This window comes from Sturnira hondurensis, unplaced genomic scaffold (assembly GCF_014824575.4).
Source record: "Sturnira hondurensis isolate 20B ecotype Veracruz unplaced genomic scaffold, ASM1482457v3 Scaffold0021795, whole genome shotgun sequence".
Taxonomy (NCBI): domain Eukaryota; kingdom Metazoa; phylum Chordata; class Mammalia; order Chiroptera; family Phyllostomidae; genus Sturnira; species Sturnira hondurensis.
In genome coordinates this window covers 1,319,262-1,342,311 of record NW_028094426.1, presented here as the reverse complement: position 1 = coordinate 1,342,311, position 23,050 = coordinate 1,319,262, and the positions used below count along the sequence as shown (strand labels likewise).

The following is a 23,050-nucleotide window of genomic DNA, read 5'->3' as shown; positions in this document are numbered from 1 at the left end:
TGTGGTTCTTTGGTAAATATTTCTAGTTCTGCTTTCTTGTATTTTTAAAATAGATTTATCTTACAGATATTTACATTTTGAATGGACTACAAAATGTCTTGTGATTTTTTTCACTCCTCACCCAAGGATATGTTTATTGATTGACTGATTTGTTTACAGAGATAGAGGGGGTGGAGAGAGGAAGAGAGGCATCAGTCGGGTACCTCCTGTTCACACCCCGAGGGGAAATCGAGCCCACCACCTTTGGTATATGGGGTGGCACTCCAACCAGCTGAGCCACACGGCCAGGGCTCATGATGTTTTTGCCTAAGAAGATATTAATCTATCAGATATAGAATTCCTTGTGCAAATTTTAACATAAGATTTGCTTTGACGTCTGTAAAAGGAGATTTATATAGAGATGTGCGATTCAGTTTATCTGCGACTGTTGGTCAGAGTCTTTTTTGGTAACCACCAAAGATGCTAATCACTGAGACTCATTTAATAAACCCTTACTCTCTGCCAGATACTGTGCTAAGGGGTTTAATCCCCGAGAAAATGCTATTCTTACCTCTGCTTTAGAATCAAGGAGAGACTTGAATAGGTTCAATAACTTACAGAAAATGAAATTGGCAAATTCGCACTCAAATGTAAAGCCCCGTTCACTAATGTTATGCTATAAAGAAACAAAGGCAGAATGAATCAGCAGTCCTCAGGGTGGGTCTGTTTGTAGACTATCAATGGCTTCCCTCTTGCCCTTGGCTCTGAGCTCACTGTCTAACTTTCCTGTGTGGTTGAACTCCCATCTGGCTGCTGGCGAAGAGGTTGTGAGGTCAAGCTGATTGGGATCAAATTTCAACTCTGCCTCTTGCTAGCTGTGTTTCTTAACCCATCCAAGCCTCAGTTTCCTCATCTGTAAAACAAGGATGTTCACAGGGCGAATGGTTTTGGGGCCATGGCTAAATACGTAGATTCTGGAGCCAGACTGTTCGGATTTGAATCCTGACTTATGATCAACCACGTAACTTAAAACGACTAAATCCTCTGGGTCTCACTCTCTTCACCTGTAAAAGGGGAATAATGATAGAACCTCCCTCACAGGGTTATTGTCGGGATTAAATGAGCTGACACATGATACGTGCTTAGTGCCGTTCCTAGTAAGGTGAGACTTGACACCTGCTGTGAGCCATCACAAATGCTATGAGCAATAAAGCACCTCAACTCAGGACAGTGCAGAGTAGATGGTAAGTGCCATGACTGCCGTCACTTCAGCGTTCCTGCTCCGTCTTCCTCGGATGGATCTGATATTGGGACTTGGCCGTATAATGTGGAAATACTCTCCTGGGTCAGGAATATTTCTTCTGTGTGGATGGTCCGAGGAGCCATAGTCCATGTAGGCACTGGGCTATAGTACATTAATCCTTAGGTTTTACAACACAAATTTCTACCATGTTGCATAGACACAAGCACACTGGAGTCACCCCATCTCCACCTCGATCTGAGTGTGAGATGAACACTGCAGGCACTGCAACAGGCTGAGGTCTCGGTGGTGTTTGATGCCAGGTGGGAATTGAGTAGAGGCGAAAGGTATCAAGTTCTGTGAGTGTTTTAAAGATCACCAGATTAATTTGTCTTTCATTTTGGAAGAGAAACGTTTCCACATGGACTGACTTAGTACTAGCGCAGATTTTAGTCATCTTTGTGTTGGTGCCTGGCTAATGCCCAGTGTAACCATTTTACTTTGTAAAACCTGATTTCATCCTCCACCCCCTGCCCCACCATCTTCCTCTCTGTTGCCTAAGCCTCACAGCCTCACAGGTTTGATCTCAGCCTCTGTTCTTTTTGAGAACCATCGTATAGACTCTTCTCTCAAGGGTGGGGGTCTCTTAAGAACACAAGAGTAGGCAGAAGCAAGAAGGAGGGGAGGGAGAAGGCGGGCCCTGGGCAGCAATACCCAGGGCTGTGGCTGAAGTTCTGTCAGTGGTGATTTCTTGCCCACTTGCACTTTCTCACAGCTTCTGCCATAATCTTGTCTCCAGAAAAGATCCCCCCCCCACTTTTAGTGAAAAGTGGTAGCCATAAGGCCGAGATCATTATCTGACATGGTAATATCTAATTAAGTAGGTTTTGGACAGTCGGCAGTTACTGAGTCCCTGCCGTGTGCTGAGCACCAGACTGAATGCAATGGCTGGAAACAGGCAGACAGGTCACTGCTCTAGTGACCCTCTTGTTACAGGGACAGGATGCAGCCATTCAACAAGTAAATTACTAAATATTTTAGGCAGTAGAAAGTACAATGAAGCCAATACAATGGGATAATGAGGACAGGGACTGGGAAGAAGTAGTCACTGTAAAATACTCAGAGAACATTCTCTCACGGGATAGAAAGCCAAGTGTTAAAGACCTGAGTGGGAAAACTGGGAGTGCTGAGGGTCTCAGCAAAGACCCGTGTGACTAGGCCCGAGGTGCTGCAGGCAGTGTTAGGAGGGGAGCCAGCTGGGACTAGATCAGCAGGCTCACACGGGCCAGGGGCAGTGGTGTGCTGGTTACTGTTCAACCGCCGGTTTTCTTAGTCCCGATAAGAATGTTGGCAGATATGTTCCTTTCCGGTATCAAGTAAGATGAAAGTGAAACCATGAAGACCTGTTGCTGGAACCTCACTCATTTTTCAATGAGATGAGTGACTTTGTTGAAAATGGTAATTGTTTTTTTTAATACTGCAAGATTATTTATTCAATATTGTTGGGCTATTTGTTACATAACAATAACAGGCACAACACACTTTTAAGTTTAATCCAATATTAACATTTTGTCTATCACTTGCATAGTTCTAGAGACTAAGGAAAAAACCAAATAGCAAATCAAGCCCTGATTTGTACCTTTGCCAATTCCTGTGGTGTGAAGGGTCACATGGTGGCTAATTCTAAGCTACCTTTATGAGGTCATTGAACATGGAGTAGGGAAGGGATGTGGAAGAACACACTTATATGGTATTGTATTCAAAAATAATTAATTAAAAAAAATAAGTATTTATTAAGTACACACTATGGGCCAAACACTAGTCTATATACTGGGGCCAGCATAGTGAATAAAACAAAATCCTTGCTGATGGTGCTAAGTGCTATGAAGAAAAAGAAAATAGAATGAAAACTAAGCTTAGAATCAGACTTTCAGATCACTGTTTCACAATATATTAACCATGGTTTTAAAAATAATAAAGCATGCTATCAACAAAATGAAGGTAACCTAAATGGGAAACAACTGATAGATGATATTTGCAATATATATATGATAAGGAGTTAATATATAATATATAAGGGACTTTTATAAGTCAATAGCCAAAAACAAACAATCAATTAAGAAATTGGTAGAGGACCTGAACAGATACTTCTTCAAAGAGAACATACAGAGGGCCCACAGACGTGTGAAAAGATGCTCACTATCACTAATCATCATGGAAATGCAAATCAAAACCACAGGGAGGTATCACTTCACGCCTGTCGCAGGGGCCATCATCAGTAAATCAACAAACAGCACGTGTTGGCCAGGATGAGGAGCCAGGGGGACCCTCGGGAACTGTCGTAACTTGGTGCAGCCAGTAAGGAAAACCGTATGGCATTTCCTCCAAAAATTAAAAATAGAACTACTGTACAACCCAGCATTTCTACTTCTGGGTACTTATCCAAAGAAGATGATAATACTAATTCAAAAAGATACATGTACCCCTAGTTTCACTACAGCGATATTGTGATAGCCAAGGTATGGAAGCAACCCAGGTGTCTTGTCAGTGGGCGATTGGATGAAATGATGGTACAATCAGCAGTAAAACAATGAAATCTTGCCATTTGTGTCAACATGGGTGGACCTAGATGGTATTATGCCAAGTGAAATAGGACAGAGAAAGACAAATACAGCATGATTTCCCTTACATGTGGAACATAAAAAACAAACAAACCAGCAGCAGACTCATAGGCACAGGGAACAAACTGGTGGTTGTGAGATGGGAGGGGGGTAGGTTGAAAAGGTGAGGGGAAATAAGAGGCACACACTTCCACTTACAGAATAAGGTACAGAGGTGTGATATACAGAACAGGGAACACAGTCAATGATATTGTAGTGACTTGATACAGGGACAGATGGTGGCTGGACTTATTATAGTGATCACTATGTTGAATAGCTGAAACTAATACAATGTTGTATGACAGCTGTAATAAAAAATGTCAAAGCATAATTGTACTACCTTATTAAGTAATGTATATTATAATTTTTAAAGTTTAAGTTTTCAAGTCTTTCAAATATTAATAAAATTTGTTCTTAAAACATTTTTTATCCTTTAATATTTTTAATTTAGCTTTTAGTGTAGACATATTAGTACAAAAGTAGATCTGTGTAATTTATATGTGTAAAGGCTTACAATTTTTTATAGCGTGTAAAGTAAATAATATTGGAAGACCATTGCTTGAGAAACGAGAGATGCAATCTTTGGAAGACAGTTAGGTTTAGGCAAAACCACGGGAGTGGGGCCCCCTGAGGTGATCAGTGCCCTTGGAAGAAGGAACAGAGAGCTTGCTGCCTGGGAGCACAGAGCTAGGTGGTGGCTGCCTCCAACTAGGACAAGAGCCATCGCCAGAACTCAGCTATGCTGTGCCATCCTGATCTCCAAATCCCAGCCTCCACAATTGTGCAGAAATAAATACCTGTTGGTTAAGCCCCCCGGTCTGTAGTACTTTGTTATGGGACTCGTGGCTAAGGCAGCAGACGACTGGGATCATTTTCTCTACCATAATTCTCAGAAGTAAATCTGGAGAGGCTCTGTTGTGGGACCCAAAGCCATCTGGGCCTTACTGAAATCAAACGTGTGGTTATCAAATGGGCATTTTACAGCTGGGCTTGAAAGGTGGCGCTACAAGTCACAACTGGTGGTAGGACCCTACCTTGTCTGGGCTCCCTCTCTCTGTCGGCTTAGATTTTTCACTTCTGTTTTTGTGAACTTCTAGGAAAGCACAGGACTGCATACATGCATCCTGGAGGGTTTTTCTTAACCGTGGGAGCCCCAGTCAGTCACTGAGGGTAATCTTGGAAGTAGAATACTTTCTATGTGTGGTCTTCTAATCCTGTGCAGATATACAAAGGAAAGTGACATGTGCTTTAGGCGACTGCATGGTTCTGTTACAGTATTTGGAAGCAGTCTGGTAAATATTAAATCTTCAGCAGAAACATATGTATATAGTCGTAGGTTAAAAAAATCTAAACATCATTCTTGAAGAATGTAATAATCAAATTTGGTTTGTCCATGTGGTTTCTAAAAGGACTTTTTTATTATTGTAAATTTCAGAGATTTCTAGGAGAGGCAGGGTAAATTTCTTTCCTTTGAAATAAATATTGATAATCTCACTGGAAAATGTGGATATTTTAAGAATATATGGCAAATGGTCAATTAAGACCGACTTATAGTTGAATTTGGTGATGAACCAAAGGAACTGGCATTATTAAGTGTTCCAGGTCCTCATCGAGCTCTGCCTCCCGACAGCCCTGCAAGTGTCCCCGTCAGGTGCTGGGACAGTAGCCAGGACCAGGGCTCCGACTTCATAGGGTTTTAATGGCAGGTCTGCTTAACAACTGTGCAGCTACAGGCGAGCTCCTTTCAACACATGGAAACATGGGGTTCTGCATATGTTTGCCCCAAAATTCACACGCTGGGGCCCTTGCTCCCAATGTGATGGTACCTGGAGGTGGGGCCTTTAAAGAGGTAGGTTATTAAGGTTCAATGAGGTCATAAAAATGGGGCCCTAATACAGTGTGGCTGGTGTCTCAGAAGAAGAGGGTGAGACCCCTGGGACGCACAGGCACAGAGAAGGGGCATGTGAGGGTCCAGTGAGAAGTCTCCTGTGTACAAGTCAAAGAGAGAGGCTTCAGGAAGAACCCAACTGCAAACACCTTGAACTTGGACTTCTTGCCTCCAGAACTATAAGAAAATTAAATTCCTATTGGTTAAGTCACCCAGTCGGTGGTATGTTTGTTATGGGCAGTCCCAGCAGACTGATAATACGTGGGAGTACGATTAGGGTCATATGTGGCTGATGCAGTGCTTGGCCCTTTGTAAGCACTCCACAAATGAAAGCCATTATTTATGACTCAGAAAAAAAAAAGGAAAATAAAAAAAGCAAGAAAAAATTAGTAATTTTGTAAAATCCATGTGCCAGGTACTTTGCATCAGTCTTAATTTAATCTTCATAACAACACTATGCAAACCACCCCCATCTTGCAGATGAAGGAACTGAAGCCTAAAAAGATTATGGAATTTGTCTACAGTCACACAGAAAGTGGCAGAATCAGAATCTAGCATTAAATCTGTTCTTTCCACTGTGCCACACCATGTACTTAAGTAGCTTCCTAGATGCCAAAGGTTATTGATGAAAGAGATCCACTGTGGGTGATTTCTGCAGTGGACACACACCCGTGGGTTGACTTCTCTTGGAGGACTGTATTCCTGCCCACACACAGAGGTTTGCTTCCACATCAAGCTGGGCTACATACATGCCTGCGATGAGAGTCAAATATCTGCTCAAAAAGAGACTTTTTAGGCCCTGGCTGGTGTAGCTCAGTGGATTGAGCGCAGGCCTGTGAACCAGAGGATTGCGGTTCGATTCCCAGTCAGGGCACATGCCTGGGTTGTAGTCCGGTTCCCTGCGGGCCAACTCCCAGCAGGGGACGCACAAAAGGCAACCATACATTGATGTTTCTCTCCCTCTCTCCTTCCCCTCTAAAGATAAATAAATAAAAATAAATAAATAAAAAAGAGACTTTTTAATTTGCTCAAAGCACTTGACCCAAGCAGTCACGTGACACTCCAGAGCTGTGTGCCAAAGGCACGAGGTGACTTGGCCTAAGGAATGGCGATGGCATGTGTTAACAATCAGTAAGGACTTTTTGTGCAGAACCTGGTTTTTGAGAACTGCCTGCAGACAGACACATAGACAGAGGCCGGGACCAGGATAAGATCGCTGCATAATGGAACGCTGAGCTGCCACAGGGATGACTGCCATGCACGAGATCATCTTGCGTGGCACTTTAGCCAAGGGGAATGCCTGTCAGTGAGATCATTGTATTTTGCATTACAGTGTAGTTGCTATTAAGTTGTTCTTTCCACTAGTTATAAGCCAATGCAATGGACTGTTTGAAGACCACTCTGTTAATGATGAAGTTTAATACAAGGTGTTTCTCCCCTTTTAACCGTGATATGTTACATGAAAAGTTTTGTTATTTTTAAGATTATTTTTAGAGAAGTTTTAGGTTTACAACAAAATTGAGAGGGAGGTAGAAAGATGTCCCGTATACTCTTGACCCCCAGGCATGTATAGCCTCCCCCATTATCAACATCTTCTGCCAGAATGGCGTATTTTTTACCAAGGATGGAACGAACCTGCGTTGACACATCCTAACCACCCAGAGTCATAGTGTGTTAACCTTAGGGTTCACTCTTGATGCTGTACATTTTGTGGGTTTGTACAACTACCATTATATAATGACATAGCTGCATCATTATGCAAATTATCTTCATTTATCTTGGCAAAAATGCTATGCTTTGCTTATTTATCACTTCCTACCACCACCCCTGCAAACCCTAATCTTGTGTCTCCATAGTTTTGTTTTGCCTTAGTTACATTTAAATACAAAAGACGAGAGTAGAAAGCAGTTTTTTCAATACCAATTGAAGCTGAATTTGAGATTTATCGAAAGGCTTTTTCCAAAATTAGTGATGAATCACTCACAGCAACATGGGTTGGTACTACATGGACATGCCGATTTGTTTTTCGGTAAATACTGTAAATATATTTTCTCTTATGATTTTCTTAACATTTTTTTCTCTAGCTTTATTGCAAAAATGTGGTATGTAATACATATAATGTACAAAATACGTGTTTATTGTCGTCAGTAAGGCTTCTGGTCAACAATAGGCTATTAGTTAAGTTTGGGGGGTGTCAGAAGTTACACACCAATTTTTTTTATTTTAATAGCTCAAGTACAGTTTTCTGCTTTTTACTCCCATCCCAGCCCAACCCCCCGTCCTCCCCACCTCCCTCCCGTTTCCACCTGCACCTTGTTTTTGTCCATGTGTCCTTTATACTTGTTCCTGCACACCTTTCCCTCTCTTCCCCTGAAATTCCCTCCCCTGCCCGCTCTGGTCACTGTCAGCCTACACACCGATTTTTGACTGCTGGGGGATTAGCATCCCCCACTCCCTGCTTCCGCATTGTTCCAGGGTCAACCGTACTGTTCTCTTTGATTTTGCGTATGTTTGAGATTTTCCATAATAAGGTTTAAAAAAATAGGCAAGATTGACATTAAAAAACATGATTTCTACCCTGATTCTCACAGTAATGCCATAGATTCAGACTTTTAAAAAGCTTCTAAGATAGGGATAAAATTACTCGCATATCTCAACTTTTGAATCAAAGGCTGATGAAGGATGGATGGCTGCTTCCAAACATCTCAGGTATTTCTTACGTTTATCTTGGTAAGATAATCAGTAACTCAGGAATGCACCCGGAATCCATTGGTCTCTGGTGCGGGTGCAGCAGATGCTGTAGGGCCACGGGACATAGCCTCTGAGCACTGACCACCTCAAGGGCATTCCGTCTGGTTTCCTAAGTCTGACACCGGTGACTCTCTGCTTGACCTCTTATCTCTGGTCTTTGGAGACAGCTCTGCCCACCCGGGTTGCTTATGGTGATGCTAAACAGAACAGGGGATAAGTGGTACACTTGGTTTGGGGTTGGAAGGATAATGACTTGTAATTTAAGGAGTCTTTGGATCACCGAGGGGTGCTGTGGGTTAGACGTTGAATACAAAGTCCTGTGTATGGCTGACAGAGGTCAAATTCTGTTGCCTCCTTTGTTCTCCATTTCCCCATCACAGACTCTTGATTTGCAGCAGCTGTTCCCTGTAACTGGAATAGTTTTTTGTACCCTCTCCCCTCCATTATCCAGGCAACTCCTGTTTGAACACCTCCTGTGACAGAGCACTCACTGTCATCAAATAGCAGGGCACTAGGGGCCCAGAAAGGGAGGCCTGGAGCCAGCCTGTCTGGAAGTGAACCTCAGCCCCACCCCTCCCTGCTGTGACCTTGGTGTTAACTGCAGGCTCCTACCCCAGTGAGAACAATGTCAGAACACCCCACAGGACTCTTCAGAAGATTAAATGAATTATACAGTTAAGGCACTTAAAACAGAGCATAGCACAGAAAGTGTTCCATAAATCTTTGCTATTACTGTTAGTTGCCATTTGATAAGACAGTCCATATCATGTATTTAAAAAAATGTTTTTAAGAGAATTGTTGTAATAACAGTCTTACCAAATAGTGCCTATTTAAAACAGTGACTATTCTGGTCTTTTGTAAATGTTTTCACAAACCATTTAAGTAATTTTTACCAGGCCTTTTTTCCTTCTATTTAACCTTTAAGTCACTTTTTTTGGATTGCCATAATCTATATGCTGCCTATCTTTTATGCTTATTTTGCATTTCATTGTTTTATTAAGCATTTCCTGATATTTGAGCATATGGATTTTTTCATTTTTTTACTTTCCTGGTCAAACCTGTTCAACAACTTTTTTCCTATGAGTTAATTGCTTGGAATTTTTTTCCCAGAAAGGGAAATCTGAATTAAATGTATTTTTATACCTTTTATTATACATTTCTCCAAATGTTCTCTAAAATGGTTTTATAATCTATTTTAACCATTATGAGTACTAACATAACAAACTTAAGGGTTGATAATAATGAGAAAAAAGAAAAAGGGAATTTAAAAATGTATGAATAATTATCCTGTAAACTTTTGAATATAATGTATTAAAATTTTAATGAGCTAAAACAGTATCTGTGTCTAAGAGCAAGAGAGCATGAAGTTTGACTTTTTCTAACATAGAAATTACTGTATTTTTAAAAATTGACTTAGTAATAGTTATAGACTTATTTAAAACTAAATTGAAGCAATCTGCTTATTTTTTAAATATAGTTTAATTCCTGAGAAAAATAACACATTAAGAGTAAGGTTGTTATTAAACACAATTGATGATTTTTTCAATGGAATATTATTCCCCGTTCATATTTTCACATACTGAGAGAATATTTCTTAGCACAGTTATTATATAACAATTATAAGTGTCAATATAAGAAATTTGGGGATTTATTCATAATGACTCAAATGCTATTTTATTGTTATTTCTAGTTTTACGGAGATAACATTGACAAATGCTCTTTTTAAAAATCTTTTGAAACAGATCACAGAAAATTCTGTACTATCCACTGCACTGGTTACTTGAGAAGCTGGCCCCCGAGTACTGTTGGAACGGAAGAAGAAAGGGACAATAAGAAAGACAGTAATTTCACCTGCCTTGTTGCCATTGGGAGATTATACCCACATATCGTCCCACAGAGCCATGGGGGGATTAAAGTGAAGCCAACAGAATTTATAACCCGTTTTGCAGTGAATGGAAAATTTGTCTACGTGGACCAAAGGTTGGTAACAGTTATACGCCTTAATGGTCAGAACGCAATGGGATGTTTAAGGCTATTAAAATGTGGCTTAGCACTGCTGGACTTAGTCTTTTAAGGCTTTAGAACAGGAAATAAAATCTAAGTGAAGTAACATTATGGATATATCAGTAAATTCATTCAAGCCAAAATGTAAACTTGGAATATTTCTTAGCCAGTGGCGCAGAAACTGGGCATGGTCTCTGGCCACAGTTTTATTGGCAAATGGTAGAACCAGCATACTCTGGTGTCCATCGGGTGGGTGTCCATTCTGGTCTGCAGCTCCAGCCAGGTCTAGGGCAGCCACAGCGAGCCAGCCCGGTGAGGCACCTGGGCTACTCATCCCTTGTCCGCTTCCCTCATACCTGACCACGTATGGGTGGACCTGAAGAATTCTCAAAGGGAGTTGGTTCACCAATTCTGAAGTTTATTTTCAATTTTATAACCAGGGCAACAGCAATTTTAGGCTATCTGCCTCAGGAACTTTTGGGAACTTCGTGTTATGAATATTTTCATCAGGATGACCACAGTAATTTGACTGACAAGCACAAAGCAGGTACGCATTGAGTGGGACAAGGTTTTGATACTTCAACTCAGATTCTCATTTCTGTGAAATCTAAAACTTGAATTAAGCCTCAAAAGTTTGATTTATCTTATGGTGGGTCATTATACTGATTATTATTTTTTCTTATTAAGTTCTACAGAGTAAAGAGAAAATATTTACAGATTCATACAAATTCAGAGTGAAAGATGGCTCTTTTGTAACTTTGAAAAGCCTGTGGTTTAGTTTCACAAATCCTTGGACCAAAGAACTGGAATATATTGTGTCTGTCAACACTTTGGTTTTGTAAGTAATTCATTATGTGGTAAGACCTTTTATTAATTTCGAGTGAATAACTCTGCTTCCCTCTTCTCATCTTGCTAAACCATTAAACTGTGTGGTCCTCTGTCTTTATATTACAACTTGTGATATATGTTGAGCAATCCATTCCCTGTCTGTTCTCATTAGTTCTCAGAATTAAGCTAAAAGTTTGTTCTTTTAAAGTCTGTTCCTTTTGCTTAGTATAAAATGTGATGGTAAAGGTTTTATTCAAACATTTCCTTCCTAAGGAAATAGTCTTGTCCCATTGGTAAGTGATGTGGGTGTGGCTTTAAACTGTATGTCAGTGTAAGAAGTTGTTTTGCCTTCCACATCAGTTTTGCACGCACATTTCCAAAGCCTTGGGTACCATGTGTGATGTGCAGGAGAACTTGGCTGAGGGGTGAGCAGAGTCCAGCCCTAGCCCTGCTTGCCAAGTCCTGGTCTGGGGCTGTCAGCCTGAAGGAAGAGCCAACTCTTCCTCATATGCTCAACATGCTAGCATAGCTCTGTTATAAATATTGGGTTGGCCAAAAGTCCGTTTAGTGTTTTTTCTGTAAAATAAAAGACACAGTTTTCACTTCCACCAATAACTTTATTGCTTTGGATATTTTGAGTATATCAGCTATCTCCTGCTGTTGGTTTCTAGTGGGCAGAGGCCGGGCTGGGGGTGCTGCTAAACATCTTCCAATGCAAAGACAGCCCCGCGGCAAAGAATTATTTGGCCAAAATGTCAATAATACCAAGAAACTTCACAAACCTCTTTGACACATTTGATTAGTCACAGCACCTTCTCCACACACTGCACAAATCCGTTTTTGCATTTCAGTTGTTTTTATCTTTCTCAAAATAATGCAGCATAGTATGTCAAAAATACTGCTTATCTTTTTCCATCTTCAATGTTAAAATGGCTACACGAAAGTTCAGCAATTTTGAGAAGTTTTTTTTTAAATGCACGCTGCTATGACAGCTGTCACAACACAATCTAACAAAATTGTTTTGAAGGAAGTTAAAGACCAGTAAGTGGTACTAGAGCCATTGTATGGAAAAGACTAAATGAACATTTTGGCCAACCCAGTATTAGTCTTTTAAGTTTTTTGAAATTGCTGCAGTGTTACCTCAAACCTATTTCCTCATCTACAATATTTAGCTTTTTCAAAAAGCCCCCAAACTTAGTACCTCCAGCAGTATCTGGTTATCTGTTCCAATAACCCTTGCCTCTTTATCATGAGCATATGAACTGAGAATTTGTCATTATGACAACATGTGCTTTATAGGGTAATAGGGCATTTGGTACTTGGCACATTAATGCCTTCATCTCTGGTGGGGATATTAACAGTATATGTATATAAAACAAATGGGTCAAGAAATAACAAATGAAATACACAGAGCTTAATATAGTTACTTTAACACTTTCCTTCTTTTTTAAAAAAGAAGTCACTTCTGGTGTTTCTACATCCTAGGGGACACAGTGAGACTGGAGAAGGGGCAGCATCACTTCCTTGTGGCGCTCAATCATTTGAAGGTAAGCTTAGTTTTAGATGATGCAAACTTCCTACCAAGACTATTATTATTGCTACCATCTTTTTCTGTCTTGGAGAGGGAACATTTTCAAGGTGAAATTGAAAAGGTTTACGTGGGTTACCCACAGAACTGTGCTCACACTTCCTTTATAATCTTACGTTTCGTTGCAATTAGTTGTGTATCAGCTGGCTTACTGCAGACTAAGGTCCTTAAGAGCAGAAACAGTGTTTTATCCATCCGCTGTCCCCAGCAGCTAGCATAGTTTTGTACTTTGTGGCACTCAATAAAGTACCTGTTGGACACATTCATGAAAGGCGCTCAGGGGGAGCTTTTGCTTGTCTGAGTCAGTTTTTCACCACAGGACTTACATAATGTATCACTTGTGTAAAGGAAAATATTAGGAAATATTTAAAATAAAGTAGTATTGCTCTGGCTTTAGTATTGATACTCAAGGGTTATGGGTCATGGTTGCACCCTCAGTGACTTTGTACACATTTGATTCATATACACTCTGGAATAAACATCTTAAACCATCATGAATTAGTGTTTCTAACATTTTAGGATATGGCTAGCCTATTTCTGTTAAAGGTAGAAATAGTTGAAAGAAATATTTACTGAGTTACATACTTTTTTTAAAGTCCTCAGTTGAATTTTTCCTTCTGTTGTTATTTAGAGTCCTCTAGAAGGTCTTGTATCAGCATGCCTGGAATGTGTACTGGAACAGTGCTTGGTGCTGGCAGTATTGGAACAGATATTGCCAATGAAGTTCTGGACTTACAAAGGTAGTGTTTTATTTTTGCAAATATTCCAAGTAAAATTTATTACACTTCAAAAACCAAAATTCAAAAATCAGTAAGTTTCCTCTACACAAACAACCACTTCAACAATATGATGGAAGAGAAGATCATCTTTATGGTAGGAACAAAACAGATAAAAAGCTATTTAAATATAGATTTTACAAGGAGTATCTAGAACTGTATAAAATTTTTAAAAAATGCTACAAAGGTAGTCAAAGATGACTTGAATAACTTTCCGAATAGAAGTTTTTTTTTTAAAGATTTTATTTATTTATCTTTAGAGGGAAAGGAAAGGAGAGAAGGAGAGGGACATCAATGTATGGTTGCCTCTCGTGAGTCCCCTGCTGGGAACTGGCCTGCAACCCAGGCATGTGCCCTGACTGGGATTCGAACCGCGATTCTGTGGTTCACAGGCCCTCGCTCAATCCACTGAGCTACACCAGCCAGGGCAGAAGTTGTTTTTTAATAGGAAATCTCAGTATTATAAGGATGTCAGTGTTCCTTGAGGTAACCTATGAATTCAGTGTGAATCCAGTCAAAATACCATCATGCATTTCTGTTTTAGAATCCAACAAATGATCGCAACCATTAAAGGATATCCAGGAAAATTCTAAAAAACAAAATTAGATTGAGAATAAAGCTCCCACATATTATATTATAAAGCTACAGTGACTAAAACATTTTGGTACAATAAACAAATAGATTAGTGAAAAAGAATAGATTTCAGAAAAAGACTCAAACATATGTGGGTATTTATTATATGGTAAAAGTGGCATTTTAAGTCTGTAAGAGTAAAATGGATTAAGTTGTTAAGAGCATTATAGTATCTCTAAAACCATTTGGAAAAAAAATAAAACTAGAGCCTATCTTTATTCTTTATACTAAAATAAATTCCAAATAAATCAAAGAACTCAAAATAAATCTATAAAACTACTTCGAGAACACAGGTACAAATTTTTATAATCTTAGTTTGGAACGTCACACATGAATCATCACACAGCCTGGTCCGTTAGCTCAGCTGGTTAGAGCATTGGTCCCCAGCCTCTGGGCTGCTGACCAGTACGGGCCTGTTAGGAACCGGGCTGCACAGCAGGACGTGAGCTTGAATGTAATGTGCTTGAATCATCCCAAACCCATCCCCACCCTGGTCAATGGAGAAACCATCTTCCACAAAACCAAAAATATTGCAGACTGCTGGGTTAGAGCGTTGTCTGGATACACCAAGGCTGTGGGTTCAATCTCCAGTCAGGGCACAGGCAGGAAGTAATCAATCAGTGTATCAGTAAATAGGAAAACAAATCGATGTGTCTGTCTGTCTGTTTCTTCCTCCCTTCCTCTCTAAAGATCAGTAAACAATTAAAAAATGTAAATATATATTAAAAAAGAATCATCATGTAACATCTAGAATTCATTAAGAAAAAAGTTGGTGCTATATAAAAGCTAAAAACTTAAGCATATCCCAGTCAGGGCACATGCCTGGGTTGCAGGCCAGTTCCCAGCAGGGGACTCACCAGAGGCAACCATACATTGATATTTCTCTCCTTCTCTCCTTCCCTTCCTCTCTAAAGATAAATAAATAAAATATTAAATAAAAAACCCTTAAGCATAACTGTAACCATTATAACAAAGTTAAAAGATAAATTATAAACTTCAGAAAAATTTATGTATTTCATGTGATAAAATGGACTGATTATCTTAATATGTGAAGTTTTATAGTATAATGAATAAAGTTATTAAACTATATATAATAAACTGTATATAACTTTATAATCTTAATCTGTATTAAGCTGTATGTAGTATAAACAATATAGATTTTAGTTAACTTTTAAAAGTAGTTTAATGGTAAAGCTGGACCGTGGATAAGAACAGAAAAAAATACAAATGGCCAAGAAACTAAAAATTGCTCAACCCTACTCACAGTTAAAAACATGTGCAAACTAAATGAGATATCTATTTCCACTTAGAGGTTGTCAGAGATTTGAAAGAATGATAATCAATATTGGTGAGAGTGTGAGAAAAGTCACTCTTAAATTGTTCATTGGAATATAAATTAGTCCGGCTGCTATAGAAAGCAATTTGACTATATCTATCAAAAATGTAAGTTTATGTAACCCCAGACTCCCCAGTTCTACCCCAGGAGCAAAGAGTCTTATACAGATGTGTGAAGATCTGTGGGTCAGACTATTCACTGATGTATTTTTATAGTAGTGCTTTTAATATTTAAATATTCATCGTGGCCATAACTTGTGATGGCATAGCCATTCAATGGAGTACTCTGCCACTGTTTAAAATTAGGTAGCTCTATTTATGCCAATATGGAAAGATGTTTAAAGTTAGTAGAAAGAACAGGAACAGAACAAAAGAATAATATGTATATAACCCACTTGTGTAAGAAAAAAGGTGTGTGGGGAGGTGAGTGTGTATGTATGCAGACCCATATTTGCCCATGTGAAACTCTTAAAACAACATAGGTTCTGAACTCAGAAATTTTTATTTATTTATTTATTTATTTTAAAAAAGATTTATTTATTTATCTTTAGAGGGGAAGGAGAGAGGGAGAGAAACATCAATGTATGGTTGCCTTTTGTGCATACCCTGCTGGTAGTTAGCCTGCAAGGAACCGGCCTGCAATCCAGGCATGTGCCCTGGCTGGGAATTGAACCGCGATTGTCTGGTTCGCAAGCCCCTTGCTCAATCCACTGAGCTACGCCAGCCAGGGCACTCAGAATTTTTTTAGATTTTAGAAAGAGTACTTTGGAATTCAGTTTTTTAGAGAGTTACGTGTAATACCTGCAGAGAACATGAGGGGCAGCACTCCATAAACAATTAAATCATTATTTCCCCAATGAAACATTTACAGATGAAATATGGTAAAATGTCTGGGGGGACAGGGGAGGTGAGAGTTTGGGGTATGTGCCTTAAACAAGATTGTGAAAGAATAACTATTGAGGCTGTTTGGTGGGTGTTATAAGATTTCATTATATTATCTACTTTTATGTCAGTTTGAAGGACACTTTCCATAATGAAGCTGAAAAATATATTTCTGGAGTGAGGTTTGGTAGATACTTATAGTGAGTAGGACAGAGTGGAATAAAGAAGATAAGTAAGCCTCGTACTAGTTAGGTTTTGCTGAGTTCAGATCGATTCGGATTTTACTGTTAAATGAAATACGGAGAATCTTTCCATTTTCAAGGTGTTTTTGAATCTTGGAATTGCAGAGAAGGAACTTATACAATACCTGCATGATATCATCATATATAACAATACAGGTATTTTGTTCAGACTTTTCAGTATTTGTTTCCTTCCATGTTTAGGACTAGGGATTGAAGGATCGGAGATGTAGAAAAGAGAAGAAATTTTTGCTTTTTATTTTCTTTTTGTACAGTTTGAATTTTTAAGTTTTTAAATTAAAAATAGTTTAATGTGAAAAAATCACTATAAGACATTTGTGATGTCTTGATGAATGCCTGGGTTGCTTCTACCTGAGGCTGTTGGGAATAATGAGGCTGTGACCATGAGTATACAAATGTAAGTTCTGGTCCCTGCTTTCAGTTCTTTTGGGTATATACCCAGAAGCAAAATTGCTAGCTCATATGGTAATTCTATTAATTTTTTAAGGGACTGCTATTATGTTTCCCATATCACCATTTCACATTCTCCACCAACAGTGTACAAGGGTTGCAGTTTCTCACCATTGCTTCTTGTTTTTTTTTTGTTTGTTTGTTTTTTTTAAATAACAGTCATCCAGATGGGTTTGAAATAGCATTTCATTGTGGCTTTGGTTTGATTGACATAATGATTAATGATGTTGTGAAATCTTTTCATGTGCTTATTGGCAATTTGTGTATCTTTTTTTTTTTGGAGAAATGTCTATTTAGTTCCTTTCCCATTTTTCCATTGGGTTATTTTTTGTTATTGTTGAGTTGTAGGAGTTCTTTATTCTGGACATTAACCCCTTATCTGTACAATTTGGTGGCAGTGCCCTCTGATGCACAGGTTTCAATTTTGATAAATTCGATTGTATCCCTTCTTTTGTTACATGTAGTTTTGGGATCATAGCCAAGAAATCTTTGCCAAACACAATGTCATGAAGCCTTTTCTCCATGTTTTCTGTTGAGAGTTTTACAGTTTTGAGTCTTACATTTAGCTCTTTGATCCATTTTGAGTTAATTTTTGTGTGTGGTATAAGGTAATAGCCAGACTTCCCTCTTCTGCATGTGAATAGCCAGTTTTCCCAGCACCGTTTGTTGAAAAGACTGCCGTTGCTTGGTACCTTGCTGAGAATCATTTGATCGTATATGCTGGCAGAGCACTGTAAGAGGAGTGGAAAGTGAGCCAGACATTGACGGCTGGGTACCGTCGGAACAGCCAGGGTGCAGTGGGAGAGGCGTGCATGTATGTGCGAAGGCACTTCAGCCAGTGTGTGGAGGTGGATGGGAGAAAGCATGGTTTCGGAGAACGCTCAGGAGACTTGATTGGGAGAGGAGTCAGGTTGCCGAGAGCAGTGGGGAGTTCAAGGTGAAGTCGAAGAGTGGAGAGCTTAAACAGCCAAATTCACATTTATATTTACATTGACTTTCCTGTGAAAAATCCCCAAGACAAGCCACTGATCTTTTCTCCTGTTTTCTGACCTAATTCGTTCCATTTCTGTATTAATCTCTCCCTCGATTTCTTGTCAACTGTCATCTTGCGAATACATAAAGACAAGGTTATGTTTATGCCATTAGGCGTTTCACATAATTGAGCATTTAATAATGTATTATGTAGTACTGTCAGTTTTGAATGTTTAAGTCTTATGAAGCAATGAGTGACTGAAGGGTATGTTTGTCATTATGTGTCCCATTGATTTCGTCCCCAAGGATGACCTATCACAGTTGAAAGATGACATTTTCTACTTAAAGTTTGCAGAACATTAGGAACTTTCTTTACTTTCAGTTCTGCTATTTGTTATCTTGAGAAGGAACCGACTCTTGATGTGAATGCTTGTTTTAAACTAAGTGCGTTATATGTCATCGTGATACATCACCAGTCATATTGTTAAGTAACATGGTTTACTTACACTGCAGAGTTTCGTGTTTCCGTGTGCTGCCGAGTGCTTTTCAGCTCTCTGTAGTCAGGAGTAAGTCTGCACCTGACAAGCTGGCCTGTGTGAAAACTGTCCTGATCCCCAGTCCCACGTTACACTCCTCTGCATTTCTACTAGATCGTGATGTATTCAGAGGAGAACATTTCCTTCTAGCAAAAGAAGTAGAGAAAGTGTCTTATGTATCACTTTTTAAAGGTTACAGCCTTCTTCATCCCTTGGTGGTTCCAGTCCAACAGATTTAATGAAGGATAGTCACACTGTCAACTGCAGAAATGTAAGTACGATTGTAAGGGATAATACTTGTGAAATCAACAATAAAATTTGCTCCTTGTTGATTATTTTTCCTGAGAAAAGAAGCCATCCTATAAACAAATAAACAAACTGTTTACTAGCTGTCCGTGGTCTTTAACATGCCGTGGAGAATAGTGGTTAAGAGTAAAGCTGCTGGAACCGTACCACCTGGGTCCAACTTGTGGCTCAGACACTTACTAGTGCCTAACGCTGGCCTGGTTATTCCAGCTCTCAGTGCCTTGATTTCCTCATTTATAAAACGGGAATAATCATAGAGGCATAAACACCCATCTCTTGGAATGGTGTATGAATATAGCAATTTAATATGAAAACAAACAAAAACTTAACAGTGTCTGAGGCACAGCCTGTGCTCCCTGGAGGGGAGCTGTTATTACTGTTGTTATTCCAGTTCAGTGGGTTGAATGTGCACTGTATTGATGGTCAGTAAAAAAGCTGAATGTAAGCTACAAGGTGAGTACCACACACTATTCAATTCAATTGAACAACTACTGGTTATTAGAACTGCATTGGTACATATACAACAGTGACTAAACGTAGTACTGATATCTGGAAGACTCACATGCCACATAATTCTAATATAGCCCAGACAGCAGAAAGCTCTAAAATAGGTCTATAAACAAAGTGGTATAAGAATATAATAGAAAAGAGAAATTAAATATGGTCAGGCACAAAAGGGAACTTGCAAATGTATTTTTACATGAAATATTTTGTCTTTTGGGCTAGTATTTTTAGATTTTACTCACACATTTAGCAAAGGTTTGTTGGATACCCATTTTGTGCCAGGCTTTATGTTAGAGAAAGCGGTTAAGTCATTGTAACAAAAATCTCCAAGCAGTGTACGTTGTATAGGCATTCTATAGATCAAGTACCTCGACTCAGGGTAGGTAAACGACTTCCTGTTTCGATGCACTGCATTGAATGTTACATTGTCTGGCTTGTAACTGTGTAACAGTATGATAACTTTGGGGGGAAAGCCTCTGGTTTAATCCATTCTCCACTCCAAAGCTGTATTTTCCATTGTAGTTTCATATGGGATATAGTTTTGCCATTTTTTAAAAACCCAAATAACGGACTCAGAGCACTATGGTCAAGAACTTTCCCTCCATCATCTAAAACTTCTCCTCACAGTATACACGTCAGGCATGGTTATGAAGAATGTGGGCTTCGGAGTCAGGAAGATGGGTTAAAGTTATGGCTCTCACACTTTGGACAAGATACTAGCCCCTTGAGACCTCAGGTTCCTGACCTGTAATACAGCTAGCTCACAACTGTTTTTTAAAAAAAATGTTATTTATTTCTAGAGAGAGGGGAAGGGAGAGAGAAAGGGGGGAGGGAAACATCAATGTGTGGTTGCCTCTCATGCTCCCCCCAACTGGGCCCCCCAACAGGGCCCACAACCCAGGTGTGTGCCCTCACTGAGAATTGAACCAGCGACTCTTTGGTTCACAGGCCTGTGCTCAATCCACCAAGCTACACCAGCCAGGGCCTCACAACATTTTTAAGATGAGATGAGATAATGTGTGTGGAGTGCTCAAGCAGAACACGCAGTGCATGTGAGCTGCCATGTTGGCAATGGGAGGGGTGGTGCTGCCAGCAGGCCGTGTCTGGTGACTGCTAAGAAGTATTTCATTCAAGTAGGAGCCATACTACTTATTATTGTCCTTTCAGGTGTCAAGTAAGGAGTTGATTCCACTAAGTCCTCCTGAAATAGGGAAGCTGGAAGCTACAAGGCAAAATCACAGCGCTGTTGCTCCCCACAGTCAGGAACCACTCCTAGGTAAGTTTTTGTTGGCAACTGCCCACCACTTGGTTTTTCCAAAAATTCCTTAATCCCTGTGTTTGCAGACATAGGAGATTTCTAGAGAAGCAAACAAGTTTAAAACGAAGACTTTTCCATTCAAAATCCTACACACAAAAATCATACTCTTGTGTTCCTTAATGGGCCTGTTATTGAAAGTTCAGTTATCAGCTGAATCAGTTATGAGTATTGTTCGTACGTACAGTTTAAATCGAACTAAGGTGTTTCTGTCTAGGAAAAAGTGTCCATTCTCAGGAATTCAAGAATTTTTAAAGGGTACCAATGATAAAAAGTTTAAGATATATGCCCTGGCTGGTGTAGCTCAGTGGAATGAGCGAGGGCCTGTAGACCACACGATCGCCCACACGATCGTGGTTCGATTCCCAGTCAGGGCACATGCCTGGGTTGCAGGCCAGTTCTTGGTTCCCAGCAGGGGACGCACGAGAGGCAACCATACATTGATTATTTCTCTCTCTCTCTCTCTCTCTCTCTCCTTCCCTTCTCCTCTAAGATAAATAAATAAAATCTTTTAAAAAAAGTTTAAGATGTAATCATTCATTTTTAACTATGTTTATACAAAGTTCACATTGAGTAAATTGAAATGACAGTTTTATACTCCCTGTAACTAACATTTATTTACTGAAATTTATGTTAAAAAATCAAAGAACTTGAAGGAATTTGGGAATTAGCTGTACACAAAACCACTTATTAATCATCTCAAGTTCGATTGTACTTTGAAAGATATCTAGAAAACTTTGGTTCATCTGTAGCTATATTTTTAACCCTTAATTTCTAGAACTTCTTTATCTCTAACTACAATCTCATTTCCATAGTCCCACTTTAGATCCTTTTTTCAGTAAAAATCTGGTTACTTCCCTTTGATAAGAATACTAAGGTTTTAGAAACCTTTGTCACAGCCTTCTCATTTTTGGGTTAAACAAATAGGGTTTTTTTAGTTGTTTGTTTACAAAGCAAATTGAAGTTAAATTTCTTCCTCCAGGCTCCACACACACTCATGCACGCGTATGTGCACTCACATACACCAAACCCCAGCCTCGGTTTTCCAACTGTCTGGGAGTCTGTACCTTCTCAGGCTATCTTTGCTATTAGAAAACTCAGACTAGCTCTTTTATGTGTATCAAGTGAATTAAGTGCAATTTATCCAATAGCAGACTGTTACAAATTCATCTGGCTTTTGTACTTTAAGATACATAGTTTGCTTTCAAAAATGCATTGTTTGGTATTCTAGTTGTGCTTTGCCTTTCTGAGGATAATAATTTTGAACCTTCGAATGTATTTATGTGGGCCTGTGTTCTAATTCTGTAGGTGATGGTGCCCAGCTGGATTTTGATGCCTTCTGTGACAACGATGACACAGCCATAGCTGCCTTCATGAATTACTTAGAAGCAGAGGGGGGTCTGGGGGACCCCGAGGACTTCAGTGACATCCGCTGGACACTTTAGCATTTGATTTTTAACTCAAAAAATGAGAACAGTTTTGTAGCATTTCCTTTACAAAAACAAAAACAAAACCCTGTATATTCTTCTGTGCTATATTGATACTGTTTTTATCCATTATTCTTATTAAGGGTCCACCAATTTTTATAGACGTGCACCTACTCCAACAGGGGCCTGTGGAAATGTGACATTTTCCTTCAGACAGAACTGCTCAGAGTTGCCGACAGACCCCTCTGTTCAGTGAACTGGCTTTAAACCCGCTAGTTGCTATTTTTGCTAAAGTCTTTCTAACCAACAACATCCCATGTATCTTGTTTTATTTTTTTGGTGCAGTTTTTTTGAGTTTGGGGAATTTAATATGTTGGCATTTTCCTTGTGCCTAAGATTCATTTAGAATCAACTCACAGTAGATTTGTGTAATTTGAAACATTTCCATTTCTTGTGTGTTTCCTTAAAGTGACAGTGACATTTATAGTCGTGATCACAGTGAATACTGTGTTCGGTCTTTGCAGACTTGGGCAAGCACAGAGCCAGGATGCTTATGCTCAGCCAAGCACTCTGAGATGGATTTTAAATGGGGTGGTTTTTGTTTAAAACTCAGAAAATTTGAGAGACTTTCAACTTTGCTTACAGAAGAGGAAAGATCTGGGGCCCTGGATGTTAGTGATTAACTGTCGCATATGTAAGATTTACTCTTAATATAA

The 23,050-nt window shown here is 39.4% G+C and overlaps 1 protein-coding gene across 2 annotated transcripts in view; it reads left to right on the top strand.

The window, feature by feature from the left end:
• The window catches only part of BMAL2 (basic helix-loop-helix ARNT like 2), a 57,550-nt gene extending 34,882 nt beyond the window's left edge, over positions 1-22,668 (top strand). For both annotated transcript variants that reach the window (XM_037033881.1, XM_037033882.1), the window contains exons 8-15: positions 10,261-10,498; positions 10,963-11,069; positions 11,210-11,360; positions 12,836-12,897; positions 13,570-13,678; positions 18,975-19,053; positions 20,760-20,868; positions 22,216-22,668. In XM_037033881.1, coding sequence (XP_036889776.1) covers positions 10,261-10,498; positions 10,963-11,069; positions 11,210-11,360; positions 12,836-12,897; positions 13,570-13,678; positions 18,975-19,053; positions 20,760-20,868; positions 22,216-22,352 — 992 coding nt within the window. In that variant the 3' untranslated portion in view covers positions 22,353-22,668. The remainder of the gene's footprint in view (positions 1-10,260; positions 10,499-10,962; positions 11,070-11,209; positions 11,361-12,835; positions 12,898-13,569; positions 13,679-18,974; positions 19,054-20,759; positions 20,869-22,215) is intronic.
• The last annotated feature ends 382 nt before the right edge of the window (positions 22,669-23,050 follow it).